This window comes from Mixophyes fleayi, chromosome 2 (genome assembly GCF_038048845.1).
Source record: "Mixophyes fleayi isolate aMixFle1 chromosome 2, aMixFle1.hap1, whole genome shotgun sequence".
In the NCBI taxonomy this organism is placed as follows: domain Eukaryota; kingdom Metazoa; phylum Chordata; class Amphibia; order Anura; family Limnodynastidae; genus Mixophyes; species Mixophyes fleayi.
In genome coordinates, this window is record NC_134403.1 from 321839704 (window position 1) to 321855865 (window position 16162).

Consider the following 16162-nt stretch of genomic DNA (forward strand, 5'->3'; position numbering starts at 1 on the left):
GACCTAGTGCCATCACCTTGTTAGAAGTCCCATATGCTGCAGTGGTGTCATGAGCGCCTTGGGAATGGCTTGTAAGAATATTCCACAAAGTTGCTGCCCCCTTGGTGTATAGGTGATGGGGACACTTTACACAAACTTTTGTACTGAAATATAACTCCTTGTACCAGCAATGATTTGCAGTGACTGTTTTCTCGAATAAAACAAGATTAGCAATTCCTGGTCATTGTGGAGAACAAAGCAGTAAAGTGGCAAAGGACATAACTATACTTGTCTGCTGACAAAGCCTTGTGGGGTTGGGGACGTCTGTCAATAGAAATTTAAAGCGGCAATGTCGGGTTAAGTATTTAAACACTTAACCTTAGGGGACCCCACATTGCCGCTTTAAATTTCTATTGACAGACGTTGCGATGACGTCGGCCTGCAGTGCCGAACACTTGTTCAATCGGAATCGCTTGCTGTCGGCATGGTGCTTTCATCGGAGATGTCCAATGTCTGGCTGAAGCAAGTCGGTTTAGTTTTTAATCGGTTTTTCATAATTTCGGATTTTCTTTGTAGGGCTTCTCCATGTCGGAATACTGGTAATAGTAATAACGATTACCACCGACCTTGTGATAGGCTTAGAATGGCATATAGATTTCTTAATAAAGTTGAGGCTTTGTACAACATTGCCACTGGTGTTATTAGGGATTTTTGTGCCCCCCTCATCTCCCCCATAAACACAGGTATTCATTTCAAAGGCTGCACAACATGCTATGGCGCATAAAAAAGACTACTTGCGTAGTCCAAACTTTTTTTTCATTGCATAGGATTGACTACAGTAATGTGAGCAAGTAAACACTAATCCTATGTAGTACTGTGGACATCCATAATGTTCTATGTATACTATAGTATGGTGAGAGAGTAAACCATTAGTACACACTATTACTGTTACAAGAGCTGCAATATGTTCAGGATATCTTTCCTTGACTGTAACAATATATGGCTATAATTGAAATGTTTAGTGTCTTTGTCACTGTAACCAATTTCGATAATGGTAGAAATTGTTGCTAGTATTGCTATGTATTAGTAAGTATCAAAGTAATGGATGAGATTGAAACAATCTAATATAGAAAAGATTAAAACTTTAAAAATAAAATTAAAACCAAAACTTCAAAAATAAAATTGAAAGCACACAATGTTACTGGTGTAATGCTTGATCTTAAAGGAGCAGTTGATTGGAGAAGTCATAGTGAGTGCTGGATTTCTAAATCTACAACATCCACATTCATACTTCTAGGAAAGAATAGCTAATTAGTTCATACCTTTCACAACACTGTCATGTCCTGGATTACAAGAGTCTTGATGTGACAGCATCCTGTATAGTCAAGGGATGTTCATTAGGTAACCAGTCTCTTTTAAAAAGTTCAATATCTTTATATCCAAAAGGTGCATAAGTGTCCACGTTTCACTTTACTTAATTTCATCTTATTCTGTGTTCAGATATTAGATGTCTTTTATTTGTAGAGTTATGTAGTTGGTTCAAATGAAAATAAAGTTAGTTATATCCTTGATTTATGAGTCACTGGCATCAGATGAAGTTTGTGATTCTTGTGAGATGGATGAGGGTCTTGAAATATCCCTCAATGGAAATATCATGTGTTGGTTGCTTATAATTTGTTTATAGTATGAAATAAATGGATTGTACTAACATCTATATGTAGCTTCTGGAGTAGGGATCTTTCACATTGGTAGAGGATGGCAGGTTGTATTTAGACTCGGGTGTAGGGACAAGGGGGGGTGGTAATATACAGTTAACCTGGTTAATAGATGACATCAAAATCAAACTACTTCAAAAATACCTTTTTTATTTAAAGGATATAAATCGCATAGCAAGAAGTAAAAAAAAATACAAAGCACCGTACATACAATCTATATCGACAATCTATATCGACAATCTAAAATATCAAAACCGTAGATGATGGGCTTAAACAAATCCATACGCTTGGTAATGAGCACATCCAGTAGAAATTTAGTAACAATGGCAGGTATTGGTTTACTTTAGCACAATAATGATATATACCCATATATGTTAGATGATAATAAGCCCCACATATAAACGTAGTACCTGTTAAGTGTCTCATCTCTTCTTCCTCTCTGCCTGAACCCACTGGATCCTGCCTGTGTGCAGAGGAAATGGCTTCTCTGTATGTTTACAAATGCAAACACCAAGAAGAATTACCATACTGTTTACCACATTAGATCTAAAAATACATTTAAAGCAAGAGTGTACAGAAACCAGAAAGAAAAAGGTAAATTATTGCTGTCCAGTGATTCACACACACACAAACTAGGTCACCAAACTGACGCTTGATACAGCGTGAGGATAGACAATGGTGCCTTTTAAGTGTAGTTTAGTGTAGTCTAAACATAGCGCTTCAAGTGACTTTGACCCTTACTAGGAAAACATGAACATTCCACATAATCTATTTTATACTTGTATTTTGATGGTGAATTGGTACTTCCCTAAATGCTTTAACCGTAAATGTCTCATTAAATTCAGATAGGAACCGCATAGGTATGAGTGAACCATAGCACATGTGCTTCATATGTGTTAGTTGTAGATGTACAATCTTAAATTCGCTGTCTAGGTAACCTGCTTTTTTAATTGTTCATTGCTTCTTTCCTGGGTGGGTGCATTAGATGTATGTAGTTAACTTATAGTAGAGCTTATCCTGCACTTTAAGGAGTATCTGGTAATGGAAAAACTTGGCAAATTGTTTCTGGAGGCTCCATACATCTGTCCCTGATTTTATATTTTTGTTTACATTGCATGAAACATACTATATATCCTATATAAACTGGCCTTCCTTCTGCTTGTATCCATTGTTACACCGTAAGTTGTGGCCCCTCATCTGATCTCATCTGATCCCATCTGACAGATATCTGGTACGTTGGGTTATAAAATCTCTTGTGAATGTTCCCTTTATCTGTCTGCAGATGTATTCCCAGCCAGGTCCATGACTTGGGTTAAAAGTTCATAAACTATTATTCAGAACGATCCAGAAAATTGAGTAATGATTGCTGTAATGTTTGATCTTTCAGTTGGATTTGATCACAGATTTGTTGGGAACACCGTCACTTGAAGCAATGAGGACGGCTTGTGAAGGCGCCAAGGCACATATACTCAGGGGTCCTCATAAACAGGTAATACAACTTGTATTTACGCACTGCAAGTCGAAAACTACTGAATTCTATTATATAAAGAAGGAAAGTTAACACACCTGCCCAGGGTTTTTTTTTTTACCAAATAAGTTATCTTTTAGTATAAAGTGCAATTATACACACACACCTACAGAATGAACCATTGTTGGTGTATTAATGAAAGTGATGCCTAGGTAAAACATTACATAAAAAGTGACTGCAGCTTCATAATTTAAAAAAGCAATGCTCTAACATTTCTAATAACGGCCAGTCAGGCCCTGGAACAGACACCTCGGATTGGCATCAAATACTTTATCAATATCAACACACCTTGTTATAGTATCTTCCAAGTCGTTATAGCCATCTCATGCCTTAAATATTCTGTTTTATTGGTTTGTAAGTGATCATTAGGTTTTTATGCATTCAAAGAGAATTACTAAAAAAAAATCACTTCAATGATTAGATTTAGAAACCGCATACTATGTGTTTTATTGGTCAGCAGTAAATGTAATCTGAACAAGCTTGTAGCTCACTATATAATATCTAAATATTAACAAGTGCCATTTGTCATGAAGAATGCACACATTCCCTTATGTAGAAGAGATTTTCCTGTGCACAGAAAACATTTTTAAATCTGAGGATAGACCTAAAAGTGCCAGCCGGGATGATTCTATTGTTAAATGTCTATCCCCCGCCCCCCCCCACCCTCTCTCCTTACCCTGGAATAGGTATATGAAAGTATAAGTGATCACATTGATGATCAATTTCCAGAGGTCATATTCCTCTTCTGAGACAGTGTGTAATTGTTCATGGCTTTCTCTCACCACTGGAGTTTTGTTGTCTTCAATCCACTCCTGGGAGACATAGATGGTGACAGCTGTTTGTTTTTTCCATCCACTTCCCATTTGATATCAGCAGACTTCAACAAATGACCCCAAATCTTTGAAGACCAAAAATGTTGATAAATCATTAACCCTGCGATTTATATGCAGTGTCCTTAATGTAATTCTTGCTCTGAATCATCAACTCTAATACTGTACATTTTCCTGTGAATTTAAGATTATCTGCACTAAATCCAGTTTTTATTTTTTACTTTTTCATATGTGAATGCATTAAAGCACTCTGATATGGTCAAATACATTAAACAATTTCAGTGATATAGTTTACAGTCCTAATACATTGATATAGGCAATTATTTTTTATTTTTTAAATAAGTGATGCTTTACATTCCAATACTCTAGGTATCAGCGATCCTTATGACGTGAGCTGTTCACACAGACAGCAATGAAATAAAACACATAGACCTAAAAACATGATGTAACTATAGGAAATTACATGTATTTTTGCGCACACCTTTTATAATCATGATCTGGTTGCTTTTTACCACTACTATGCTTACTTTGTATCAGCAGCTGTCAGTGCAAAAGGGTTCATGATGGGGACAGTCCAGTCACGGGTACCAACAAGTCCTTTTATTTACCACATATTGTACCATAAGTGTATCTCATTTCTGTCATGGCCTTATATGATTATGCACATATACTGTTTATATCCTAAACTATCCAATAGATATAAATATTTATATCCCGCTGCCACATTCCTCTTTGCCGTTCCTTTGATACATTTTATTGCTGCTGTTGAAGTGTCTGATAAAAGGAAAGTTTTAAAACATATATTTGTTTATATATATATATATATATAGGCTGATACTGAATAATGTTGACATTATTAAATACACTGCTAATACACGTTCCTTGTTGTTTCCGTCTCACTGTGATCATCTTCCGCGGGAATATTATGAAGTTTATTTTATTTGGACTTTGTGTGCTTTACACAAAAAGATTAAACATTGATTAGAACATTATGGTGTTTAAAAAAGTTAGTGCTTGTTGTACCAGTAATTTTCTGATAATATCGCCTTGAGGGTTTCTTATAAGTGTGTTCCCAACATTGTGTTCTAAAAAATGTTACATTTTAGAACGCATTTCTCATAAATTAATGCACATTACCAGTGCAGTAGTTTGATAAGAGCAATGTATATAAAGTCTTTGTTAAACTCATCACTAAAGTGCATTGGTTGTCAACACAAGCGCCCCCTGCTTGTGTGTGAACGAGCTCTTAAAATACAATCGGGATGATCTAGGGTTGCCTGGATACAACTAATAAAATTTGCATCTCTTAGATTAATCATAATATAGATGTTCATGCTTTAGCGCCTCATTGTATGATCTATGCTGCAATCCATGTTTTGTTTTTTTTGTTTAAGTTTTTTTTTTTAATATATGTAATTAAATTGGGCAATAAACGTGTGTTAAAAAGCAGGTTATTCAATGGCAGAGCCGGAGACGTCTATTTACATGCCAAGCAGGCTAATGACTCCTATTAGGTTCTCTTCCAACATTCAAGCTTTTAGAGGCATTTTCACTCAACCACTTCAAAAGCACTTTCATCCCGATTCCCATATTTGCTATTATTTAGTTCAGAAGAATTACTGATTCCATACACCTTGGATCTGGTCTGAAAAATGTTAGTTTGCTTGACCCAAGAGGGTTTTTGCTGCTAAGATTAGAAGAGCCAGTGCTTACGGTCAGGATTTGAAGATGGGTAACTACATTTTCTTGTTAATGAAAACCTAGATTCAGAGAGACTGTGGCTGTGTGTATATTGGGGGGGGGGGAGGTGTAATGTTGTTGGTTTTGTTTTTTAGCTGACCTAGATGTGCCTCTCTGTGGAATGCACCGTGCTGTCACTTTCGTTTATAGTGATCTGATTCCATTAATACTCAGACAGGACAGATAATGCAGGACATCAATTTGGCTCTTTGCCCAAACGACACTATCTCTTCTCCTGTAACCAGAAGCCTTGTCACAGACCGAACACGGGTCACTCTGCTAACAAAAACATGGTTACGGGGGGAGAGAAATCCATTTCCCAGCAGGCAAAGTAAATCTGAGTATTACTAACCCTTAAGCCACAGATGCCATCTGTTAGTGCTGCTGAGCTCTGAATACAGGACAAACCTTTAGTAAGGAGTAAGTTCACAGAAGCCATTAGAGCAGGAAACATGATGTCCAGGAGAGCGATGCCTACAATTTAATCAGTAAGTACAAGGAAGTAGGAATTCAATAAAGCTGTTACTTTCACTGGGACGCAGGAATGGTCTGTTACTTTAGCAGATTATTGAAGCCAATGAAAAGAACAAAGTCTATTATACTTTCAGATTGAGCTGCTGGTATATCACGGCTGTGTAGAGCCATTACAAAGACATAAAACCTGGAGAAGGAGCAAAGGGCAGTGTGGTTGAGCAGAATCCGATAAGAATATAAAAATAATTATGGTGCTCTAGAACAGGGTTTATTAACCTGTTAAACATAGGTTTATTCAGGTATAATACGTGGACGTCTCCGCCAGTTATATGTAAGGGTATACCGTTAAAAAAGAATAATGGCGTGTCCAGTCATAAGCTGTTGCTACCTGAGATATCACAGGAACAATCATCATCACCATTTATTTATATAGCGCCACTAATTCCGCAGCGCTGTACAGAGAACACACTCACATCAGTCCCTGCCCCATTGGAGCTTACAGTCTAAATTCCCTAACACACACACACACACACACACACACACACACACACACACTAGGGTCAATTTTGATAGCAGCCAATTAACCTACCAGTAAGTTTTTGGAGTGTGGGAGGAAACCAGAGCACCCGCAGGAAACCCACGCAAACACAATGAAATATTGCAGTTTTATACTTCACTTGGAATGATTGTAATCGCGTAATAAAAATACTAATGAATCTAACGCATTTCATTGTAGATTGTATCTCTCAGTTGGCAGCCAAGGCACATGCGCAGGTCAGCCGGCATTAAAGTAGAACCATCTGGTTTTTGTGGCGGCGGATGACCATAGGAAAGTGCCCGGGTTCCAGTTCTTCTCTGCAGTTTGAGCGTGTGCCCACTGCTGAATGTGTATACAATTCCTGCTGTTTGGTAGAGACAGTACACATTTTCTCTGTGTACCAGACAGTGTCTCCCCTTGAAGAGCCCCTGTGATTTGCTACTATAATTATTTCATATCCAAACACTTCACATGCACTGTATACTAACCTTGTACGTTGTGTAAAGAAAACAGTACTGTTGTGTATGACTGCATAGTGATTAACACCCTTCCAGCAAGTTTTATGGAAATACAAATAAAATTTTAAATAAAAATAGGAACATCAGTACCTGTAAAAGTAAGTACGGTGTAAGGACATGAAGTAACATGTCACTACTTCTCACACACCATCACTACTCGCACCCTTATCACCCTGACAATTGATGATGTCATAAAATGTACACTGTACTTCAAAACCAAACTGAGTAACACTGATGCCCTGACGGCTAAAACCTTTGGTTCCATTGCTGGTTATATGAAACGTCAGTGACCGTTTTAGTTGTACACACTGATCAGGTATTCCATGTATGTGTATGTGTTCCACATGTAGCATTCTACATACTCACCACAGGAGACCTAAATGTCCTGGAACCACTATTTCAGAATAGTGACTAGCGTGCGCTGCCGTAAGCTTTCTGTGCAGGGTTCTCATTACTGTTGTATAAATGATAATATGTATGCTCCTTTTATTATATCCTATATGTATAACACAATGGGATATGTTGACATGTTATAAATCAATAAAAATAATATTGGTGATTTTGTGTCATTGGCAACATAGGACATACTCATTAAGTTCCCATATGTGTATCATGTTTGTCCTGTGACTTGCCTCCTATATCTTACTATGACCATACAAGCCAGAAGAGTAGTTACCTGGCCTGCTGTGGAAGCCATGGCCACAATTCAGCACTAAGCATTTCTACAGGCTTAGTGTGATAGGTGCAGCTACATAAATAGTGCCTAAGGAGCAGCAGTTCTTTTCAAGGGCAGTTTTCTTTTACAATAAGATTCTCACTGTGATACTATGCTGACTTGACACTAAATTGAGAAGACAGAACTGCAGTGCTGGCTGACTCTATGCATCTATCACCCAAATTGGTAATTTCAGTCTGCTTGCATAACATGAGATCTGAGGCAATTCAGCACTTTTACTGCATAACTCAGGCATGTTTCATCCCTGGTGGGTTTCTGTTTTTTCTTGCAGCCATCTCTTCCTGTCCTGTACACACTGTCCAGCCAGGCTACTCATGAAGCTGTTCATCTGCTTTGCAGAATGTTGGTCTTTGATCCAGTAAGTATTTTCTGGGTTTTTTTCTACCTCCTTTTTTGTGCCAGATGTATAAGCTGTTCTAGTCTTAGGAAAGATTTGTTTTATTGATTATCTGCATTCAGAGCCTCTTTTTCTCAGAAGCCTTCAGCACTCCAGCTATCTGTGAGACCCAACTGAAACTGTACTTGTGCAGCCTATCCTGTCGGTTCACTAGGTGCCTCAGCGATTCCATAGGCTGATAATTAGTTCTGCCCACAAAATGCCTGCAGCCACTGTGTGTAGATAGGTACTTTTTAAAGTACCTCTAAAGTACTCCCAATTTTCATTTTCTGTAACGGTTGGAGTTATTCGCAGATTGTCTTTATTTTTTTGTTATTTTTATTTTTTTTATGTATACAAAAAAAATCTAAAAAAACATAATGTATGATCAGCAGTTTTTTTTCATTAATGTTCCCTCCAAAGCTGTATGCACTCAAAGGAAAGGGAAGTTTACGCTGCATTACTCTGCTGCTCAGTGTAACCCTTCACAATTTGCTTTTAGTTAGCATGCAAATGGTCCCATGAAGTCCTATAATTATACAGTTTAGTCTTTTTTTTTCTTTTTTTCTTTTTTTTTTCTTTCTTGCGTGTCTTTTTAAGTGATTATCAATGTGCAACCTGGTGAATACTACTATTGTGACATAATTCACTCAGGATAGTTTTATAGAAGGACTGTGATTATCTTATGATGCTTATAAAACAAAACTGAGGCTAGTAATGTTGACTTTTTTTCTTTTTCTATGAAGTGTCAATCTGTCTGGTCTAATGCAATTACTTTATAGAGATAGATTTGTGTGCATTTAGCTCCCCCTTGTGGTGTGTACAGGTATTTAACATTAGAAGCTGTTCCAACAAGCAAAGATGTATCACAAACTGCATAATATGAGATTGATCATGTGAATTGAAAAGTAGATTAACACTTTGGATCAAAAGAGCTAGCACTATGTCATGTTGTTAACAGCAGGAATACATCAGGTCATTGTGTTTTCCTATACTGCAGTCCAAACGGATATCTGCTAAAGATGCCTTGGCTCATCCTTACCTGGATGAAGGTCGCCTGCGATACCACACCTGCATGTGCAAATGCTGTTTTTCCACATCTACGGGCAGGGTCTACACCAGTGATTTTGAGCCCATCACAAATCCAAAATTTGATGACACTTTTGAAAAGAACCTTAGTTCTGTACGGCAGGTGAAAGGTGAGTGGTGCCTCCTGGACTATAGGACATAAAGCTAGTTGTTAGTGTGCGCTGTAATGGCAATTACTGTACACAAATCTTCTAATCTGGGAGGTGTGAAGTGAAGATTTTAACGCCAAATGTCTCTCAGGAACCTCACCAGTAATTGAATCCGTATTCCCACTTTACTGGGGAGATTCAAGTGAAAACATCAGCATTTGTGTCTGTTTACCACCAGAGAATGACTGAGCTTTATACTTTGCCTGGCAATACACAGATATAGATTATACAGAACATGTATATATTTTGCGTACATACATAATATCCTGTATTACGAGTTGAAACCATTTCTTGCTTGTGTCTGACACTACAGACCATGTTTGCAATAATTCTATGTGGCTACTTCAAAATGAGCATATGTTTTTCATGGAAATAAATCATTGCTTTTTCTCCTGTATTAGAAATCATCCATCAGTTCATTTTGGAACAGCAGAAAGGAAACAGAGTGCCCCTCTGCATCAACCCTCAATCTGCTGCCTTTAAAAGCTTTATAAGGTATGTGTATGTGGTCTAGATCAGGTAATAGTCACCTGTCTTAACCTGAAAGTCAACACTGCAACTCATGGTTCAGTTCTGAATAAGGTTTTCTCCTTAATTAACTAATTAGTTTACTGTCATATACATATTTTCTGTTATGCTCTCCTCTCTGCCATACTATGTCTTTTGACCTTACCTCTCCATCTAATTAGTGCCCTGTCTTCCTCTTTTCCTTTTGCCTCCACACTTCTTGAACAGGTTGCTTACAACAGTCTCACCTGCTTCCTCTCCTCTTCTCTCCTTGACCCGCTTCAATCAGGATATTGCTCCCTCCACTCAACTGAAACTGCCCTCACTAAAGTCACTAATGACCTTCTTTCTACTAAACCTAAGGGACATCTCTCCCTCCTCAACCTCTCTGATGCCAATGACCACCTTTTCCTTTTGCAAACTCTCAAATCTATAAATCTCCATAACACTGTCCTCTCCTGGTTTCCCTCTTACCTCACCAACTTCTCGTTTTCGGTCTCCACACCTGACTCCACCACCTCCCTCCTTTTACCTGTCTGAGTTCCCCAAGGTTCCGTTCTTAGCACCTGCTCTTCTCCCTCTCGTCCCCTGACCTCATCTCTTGTGTCACCTGCTGTCTCGGCCATCTCATTTTGGATGCCCCTGTGGTTTCTTAAACTTAATATGTCAGACTGAAATCATTGCCCCCCCCCCCCCCTCCAGGGCTCTCACCTCTTTCTGTTGATAACACTACCCTCTTCTCTGACTGCTGCCTAGGGTTCATCACTGACACCTCTCTCTCATTCAAACCTTGCACTCAGTGCCTTCTCAAAAACTCCTCTACCTCTGGAAAATATCCAAGATCCATCCCTTTCTTGCCATGGAAGCTACCAAATCTCTTATTCACTATCTTATAACCTCTCACATTGATTACTGTAACTTCCTCCTCTCTGGCCTGGCCAAGTTCCCATTTTGCCTCTCTCCTGTCTATACTCAATGCCACGGTCCTCATTTTTCTTTCCTGCCACTCTGCTGTTTCTCTCCACCAGTCACTACATTGGCTCCCTGTGTCTTACAGAATTTAAAATTTTAAACCCCCCTCCCCCCACATTTCCATCCTCCCACTCTACCCGCTCTCCATCACACTCTCCCAACAACCTCCGCTTACCTATCATGCTGATCACCTCTTCCCACTCCTTCCCCCAGGACTTTTTCAGGCTCCTCCTCTCCTGTGGAATGATCTCCCACACCCTATCGAACTAGCCTCTTCTCTCCAATGCTTCAAGCATTGAAGCATGCCCTTAAAACTAATTTCTTTATTCAAGATTATCGGCCCTCCTTCTAACTACTTTGCCTTTTAGTTCACTTCCACTACCCAACAATGGCATCGCCCTATTTGTGTGTGTTTTTCACTACCCTTTCCAGATGTAAGCTTTCACGTCTAGCGCGCTATTTTTGCCATGTTTTCGCCTCCTCCTATTTTCGCTTTACCTCTAGGCCTGCTTCCCTAGCCCTGTTTTCTTGAACCCAGGCCACGTTGGACTCACCTCGCTCTTACTCGCTGTCCTGTAAATAACTTGATCTACATTACCAAGTTATCTGTGTAGTTTAACTAGTATAAATATAGTATTTGTATATTTAGTCTATTATGTAATGTTCTATGGATCGTTGCTGTCTGTGTATTGTATACTACTGTAAATTTCATGTACGCCTTAATAAAAGATTAATAATATTTGGATCTGGTTATATGTAATAGAGAATCACTATACATGCAGTGGTAAGTTTAATTTGTGGTTTAAAGGAGACCGGAGAGTGATAATCTTTTTTGAAATCCTTATAAACAAGTTTCAGTTAAATGGGTTTTCCACTTTAAATTTTAGGGAACTCCCTCCCTTCCTTATAAGATTACTTTGGGGGTAGCTTCCCTGGGTCCCCACTGTTTGATATATTTAGCAGGGTCTCGGCAATGACACGTCTCTGGAGAAATTTGCTACAGTGGTTGTAAATGAAAGCTGTCGGCTTATAGGGAATAGATGGGGATTGCCAAAGTACAAATTTAAAGTGGAAAAGCTCATACAAAAAAAATCTATGGGAGATGAAGTCAAATGATCTGTCTTCAAATATGCCGTTTTCATTTTCACTTTGTCCAATGCACCAGTGGTTATGGCTTTTTGATTAGCAGCAGTATTGTTGGAAAAAAGAAAGACCCAAGAAAGATCTCTAATCCCCTTGCTTTTGACCCTATAGTGCATAAACTAATGAAGGGCAATGGCAAGCTAATACAACTGTCTCCAGCTAGAATTAGCGCACTGTTACAAGTGATCTATAATCAGTCCACTGCAGCGCTGTTAAAGTATTGCCTCCACGTTTCATTACGGACAGAGGAAGCTTCTGCCCCCAAATGTAAGCGTGTCCTGATGGGATCTGATGCAGGTCAAAAAACTGAGACTCAATTCTTGAGTTTCTCTGACATCACTGGGCGGGACCCTGGGTTCACCAATCCAATCATTGCATATCTGCAAAGCCTGTCGGCCACTGTGTGCCTCCCCTCCCTAACCTGACATCTTGCAGTGGTGCAAAAAAAAAAAAAGAAAGCATAAGACCTATTTAGTTAACAATAACCCATAGTTATTTATCAGCTCCGTAATTCACAGCCTTTGCGATATATTAATGTCAAATACTGCTGCCTCTGATCATTAAGGGGCTCATGTTAAGTTGAACACAAATTGCGTTGCTGGCTTATGATACGCCTTTTTACAGCGGGACATGTGCACGAACCACTCGTTACGGAACTAGTGATAAAATATTATATGCCAGAAACGCAATTTGCATTCAACGTAACATAGGCCTGTAAATTGATGGTAATCTGACAGTCTTATACCTCAGCCAGTATCCTTTTATCTTTTGCTTCCTCTTACACATTCTACATGTCCTGATGGGGAGCACATAACGTATGTTCTATCTGTTCACTCGCCACTGATGTGCAGTTTTGATCTCCCAATGTCCTTCTGAGTGGCTTATTTGTTGCATCCATATGCACTGAACACAGCCTCACTCTCTCATACTTATGTTAATTGCCGTCCAAAAACTGCATTCAATGGGTGTATTGGATAGAAATCCTGAAAATTGTTAAGATTGTTATATCCGTTTTAATTCTACGATCCCCTTCTACTGACACGGCCAGGGCCACCAAGAGGAATTTGGGGCCCTGATACAGCAAATTTTTGCACCTCCCCCCACACACATACAGGCAATCACCACCAAAGGTTCGTGGCCACAGAACAGGCTCGTGATCAACATAGACATGGCTGCGGTTCTTTAGACGTGACATTTTGGGGGAGATTCAATTACCGGCTATGTGACATGCAGACAGCGCACATTGCAGACATTTACGGTAGAAATCTCCACTCTTTTTCCCTCGCTCCCCATAGAGATGCAAAGAAAAATGGGAGGAAATTTCTGTCAAATCTCCGCCGCAAAGTGTCTCCTTGCGGACGTTCTGGAGACACTTTGCAGCTAATTGAATTCCCCCCATTATGTATTAAATTGGTGTTACTCTAACCCACCTGTTACTGCAGCCTTCACAACCTGCTACTGGACTCTTACATGGATCCTGGAATGTTGGAAAATGTAATTACGGAAAACTGAGCAATAAATGAACACTGTACGTAACAGATCACGCAGTATATAATACATACATCATAAAGTATTTAATTTATCACACTCCCTGCCGCATCAGACATATTATAACTTTCTCCCCCCAGCCCATTGTACTTCCTGCAGAGTCGGGAAGCTCTCAGTCTTGCAAGATTTTGTAAAACAAGATTTTGAGCTCCTTGCGTGCTCTGTATTCTGCCCGACATATATACTGTCATTACACACTGCGCACCGCAGGCACAGAAAAAGCACCTTTCCCAGCCTCTCGGCACCCCTGGTCACAGCAACCAATAAGGATTCACTCATCCAAGTACCTAGAGAAAGTGAAAGCCTGTATAGAACACGTAAATATATGTATAATGTAAACGTTTTTGACATTTTTAATGTTTTTACTGTTCAATATTCTTAACGTTCTATTTTTCCACCTGCAGTTCCACTGTTGCTCAGCCATCTGAGATGCCACCGTCTCCACTGGTTTGGGAATAGTTTGGAAGACTTACTACTGAAGGTGTCCTGTAGCTTTCCACTGGAGTCTGGGAATTGCAATTCTGAAATTTGATCATGCTTGTACTGTCATTTTCTTAATTAAGATTTAACTTATCAACCACTAAATGTAAAATCTATATTATATTTAAGACAAAATGGTGTACTAGTGACTTTCAGTCCAATAAGTCAGTGGTTGTATTTTGAACTAATTTAACCAAGAATTGCTTATTTTTATGAATTCTAAGAAGTTTTAAGGCTCAGAACAAATTGACGATTGCACCAAATTTTGCGTAATAAATGATATTTTTTGTTTTTTTAGTAGAGGTCGGTTTTAAGTTTTTAAATATTTTATTTATTCTTAGAGAGAGATGTGCAAAGCATTTTTTATACTGAGCCATTCCTAAAACCTTATTTTTTTTGTGTTGATACAAGCAAATTAGGAGGAATACAAACAATGTCTGGAGGCCAATCATGAAGTACTTCCTAAGAAGAGGAACAGGCCACATGATGGTGATGTCATCTAGTGATCAGTCTGGGACACTTGATGGCATCGTACAGGCACTGTGCTAGAGAAGCACGTTGCCATGATGCTATAGTAAAGACAGAAGGTTTGTGGTTAGGATGAGTGCATCTGTGACTAGAGGGAATGGAACTTTTTGTTTTCCTTCCCAATATAAATATATAAAAATATATATTTAATCTATTTTTCTTAGACTTCCTTTCTTTCTTACCTTGTCAGTCTTGGGCATGCTTCGTTATTCATCTATGTAAATAATTCCATTGATGGGCTCATTTGTAAAGGTTCTTTTCATGTCCTGCTGTACAAAGGTGCGCTTACTGGCACATTTTAGTTCTGAATAATTGTTTTTTGTGACACTTTGGGTTTTTTTTTTTTCCCCCCTTGTTTTGCACTGGACAATTCAAACATGAGTAAAGACAAAACTAAAGCAGATTAAAGCTGAAAGTAGGAATACCTTTTAACTGTATCTGTGTATTTAGGAGAGAACATCTGTGAAAGTGTTGAAATGTCACAGTAGAATATTTTATTGTTTTTTTGTTTTTGTTTTTACTTTTTTTTTTTTCTTTAAGAACACTGAATATTCTGTGCATATGTATATACAAACTGATGGCCTCTACCTCCTGGAGTTTACAGCTCAGCTTGTTTCACTCCAAATTATTATTTTTAGGTTCAGTGTGCAGACTTTAAAACTTGAATGTCCCTTCCAACTTTTATATGTAAACATTACAATACAATAAAACTGAAGATTGCTTTTCACCTATATCAAGGCATTTTAATGGATTAACCTTGTGCGTATCCGAGAATCATCGTTTTGTGGAAAGACAAAGGTATTTGTAATGAACTTTTAATTGTTTTAAAGTAATTTATCTTTTAGAATAATATTTTTATCCTGAGTGAGCTGAATTGTAATAGGAGAAGACTAAAACATTTTTTTAAGCTTATGGGAAGTTTAACTTCAATGAAGTAACTTTTTTTGCTGTGAAAGACTGTGTATATTGGAATTCCAAATTTAGGAGATGGTATGGTATCTTTTTCTACTTTTTGGTTTTCTTTTCTAAAGTGGCTCCTGAATAAAATACCAACAGAAGCATTTCAACAAGGGTGTCTCGAGGAAGCCCAAGTTTTCCGTCAAACAAAACGTACTAAAGATAGAGCCGGAGATCTGAAAGGCTTGTATCTTAAGACATTGGTCATATGAGGCACTTGATGGTCACTTTGTAAAATGTAGATTTGAAGTAAAGTGGTGAAAACATTAAATGTGACAATAAAAAAAAGTTTGTTTTTCTTTATTTTTTATTTTTTTAAAAAAAAAATTTTTTTTACAGGATATACTTTTCTACC

At 38.3% G+C, this 16162-nt stretch overlaps 1 protein-coding gene across 1 annotated transcript in view; it reads left to right on the forward strand.

The window, feature by feature from the left end:
• The window catches only part of NLK (nemo like kinase), a 116576-nt gene extending 100467 nt beyond the window's left edge, over nt 1–16109 (forward strand). The window contains exons 7-11 of the mRNA XM_075196753.1: nt 3082–3183; nt 8330–8416; nt 9435–9633; nt 10074–10167; nt 14247–16109. Coding sequence (XP_075052854.1) covers nt 3082–3183; nt 8330–8416; nt 9435–9633; nt 10074–10167; nt 14247–14301 — 537 coding nt within the window. The 3' untranslated portion in view covers nt 14302–16109. The remainder of the gene's footprint in view (nt 1–3081; nt 3184–8329; nt 8417–9434; nt 9634–10073; nt 10168–14246) is intronic.
• Nucleotides 16110–16162: the final 53 nt, after the last annotated feature.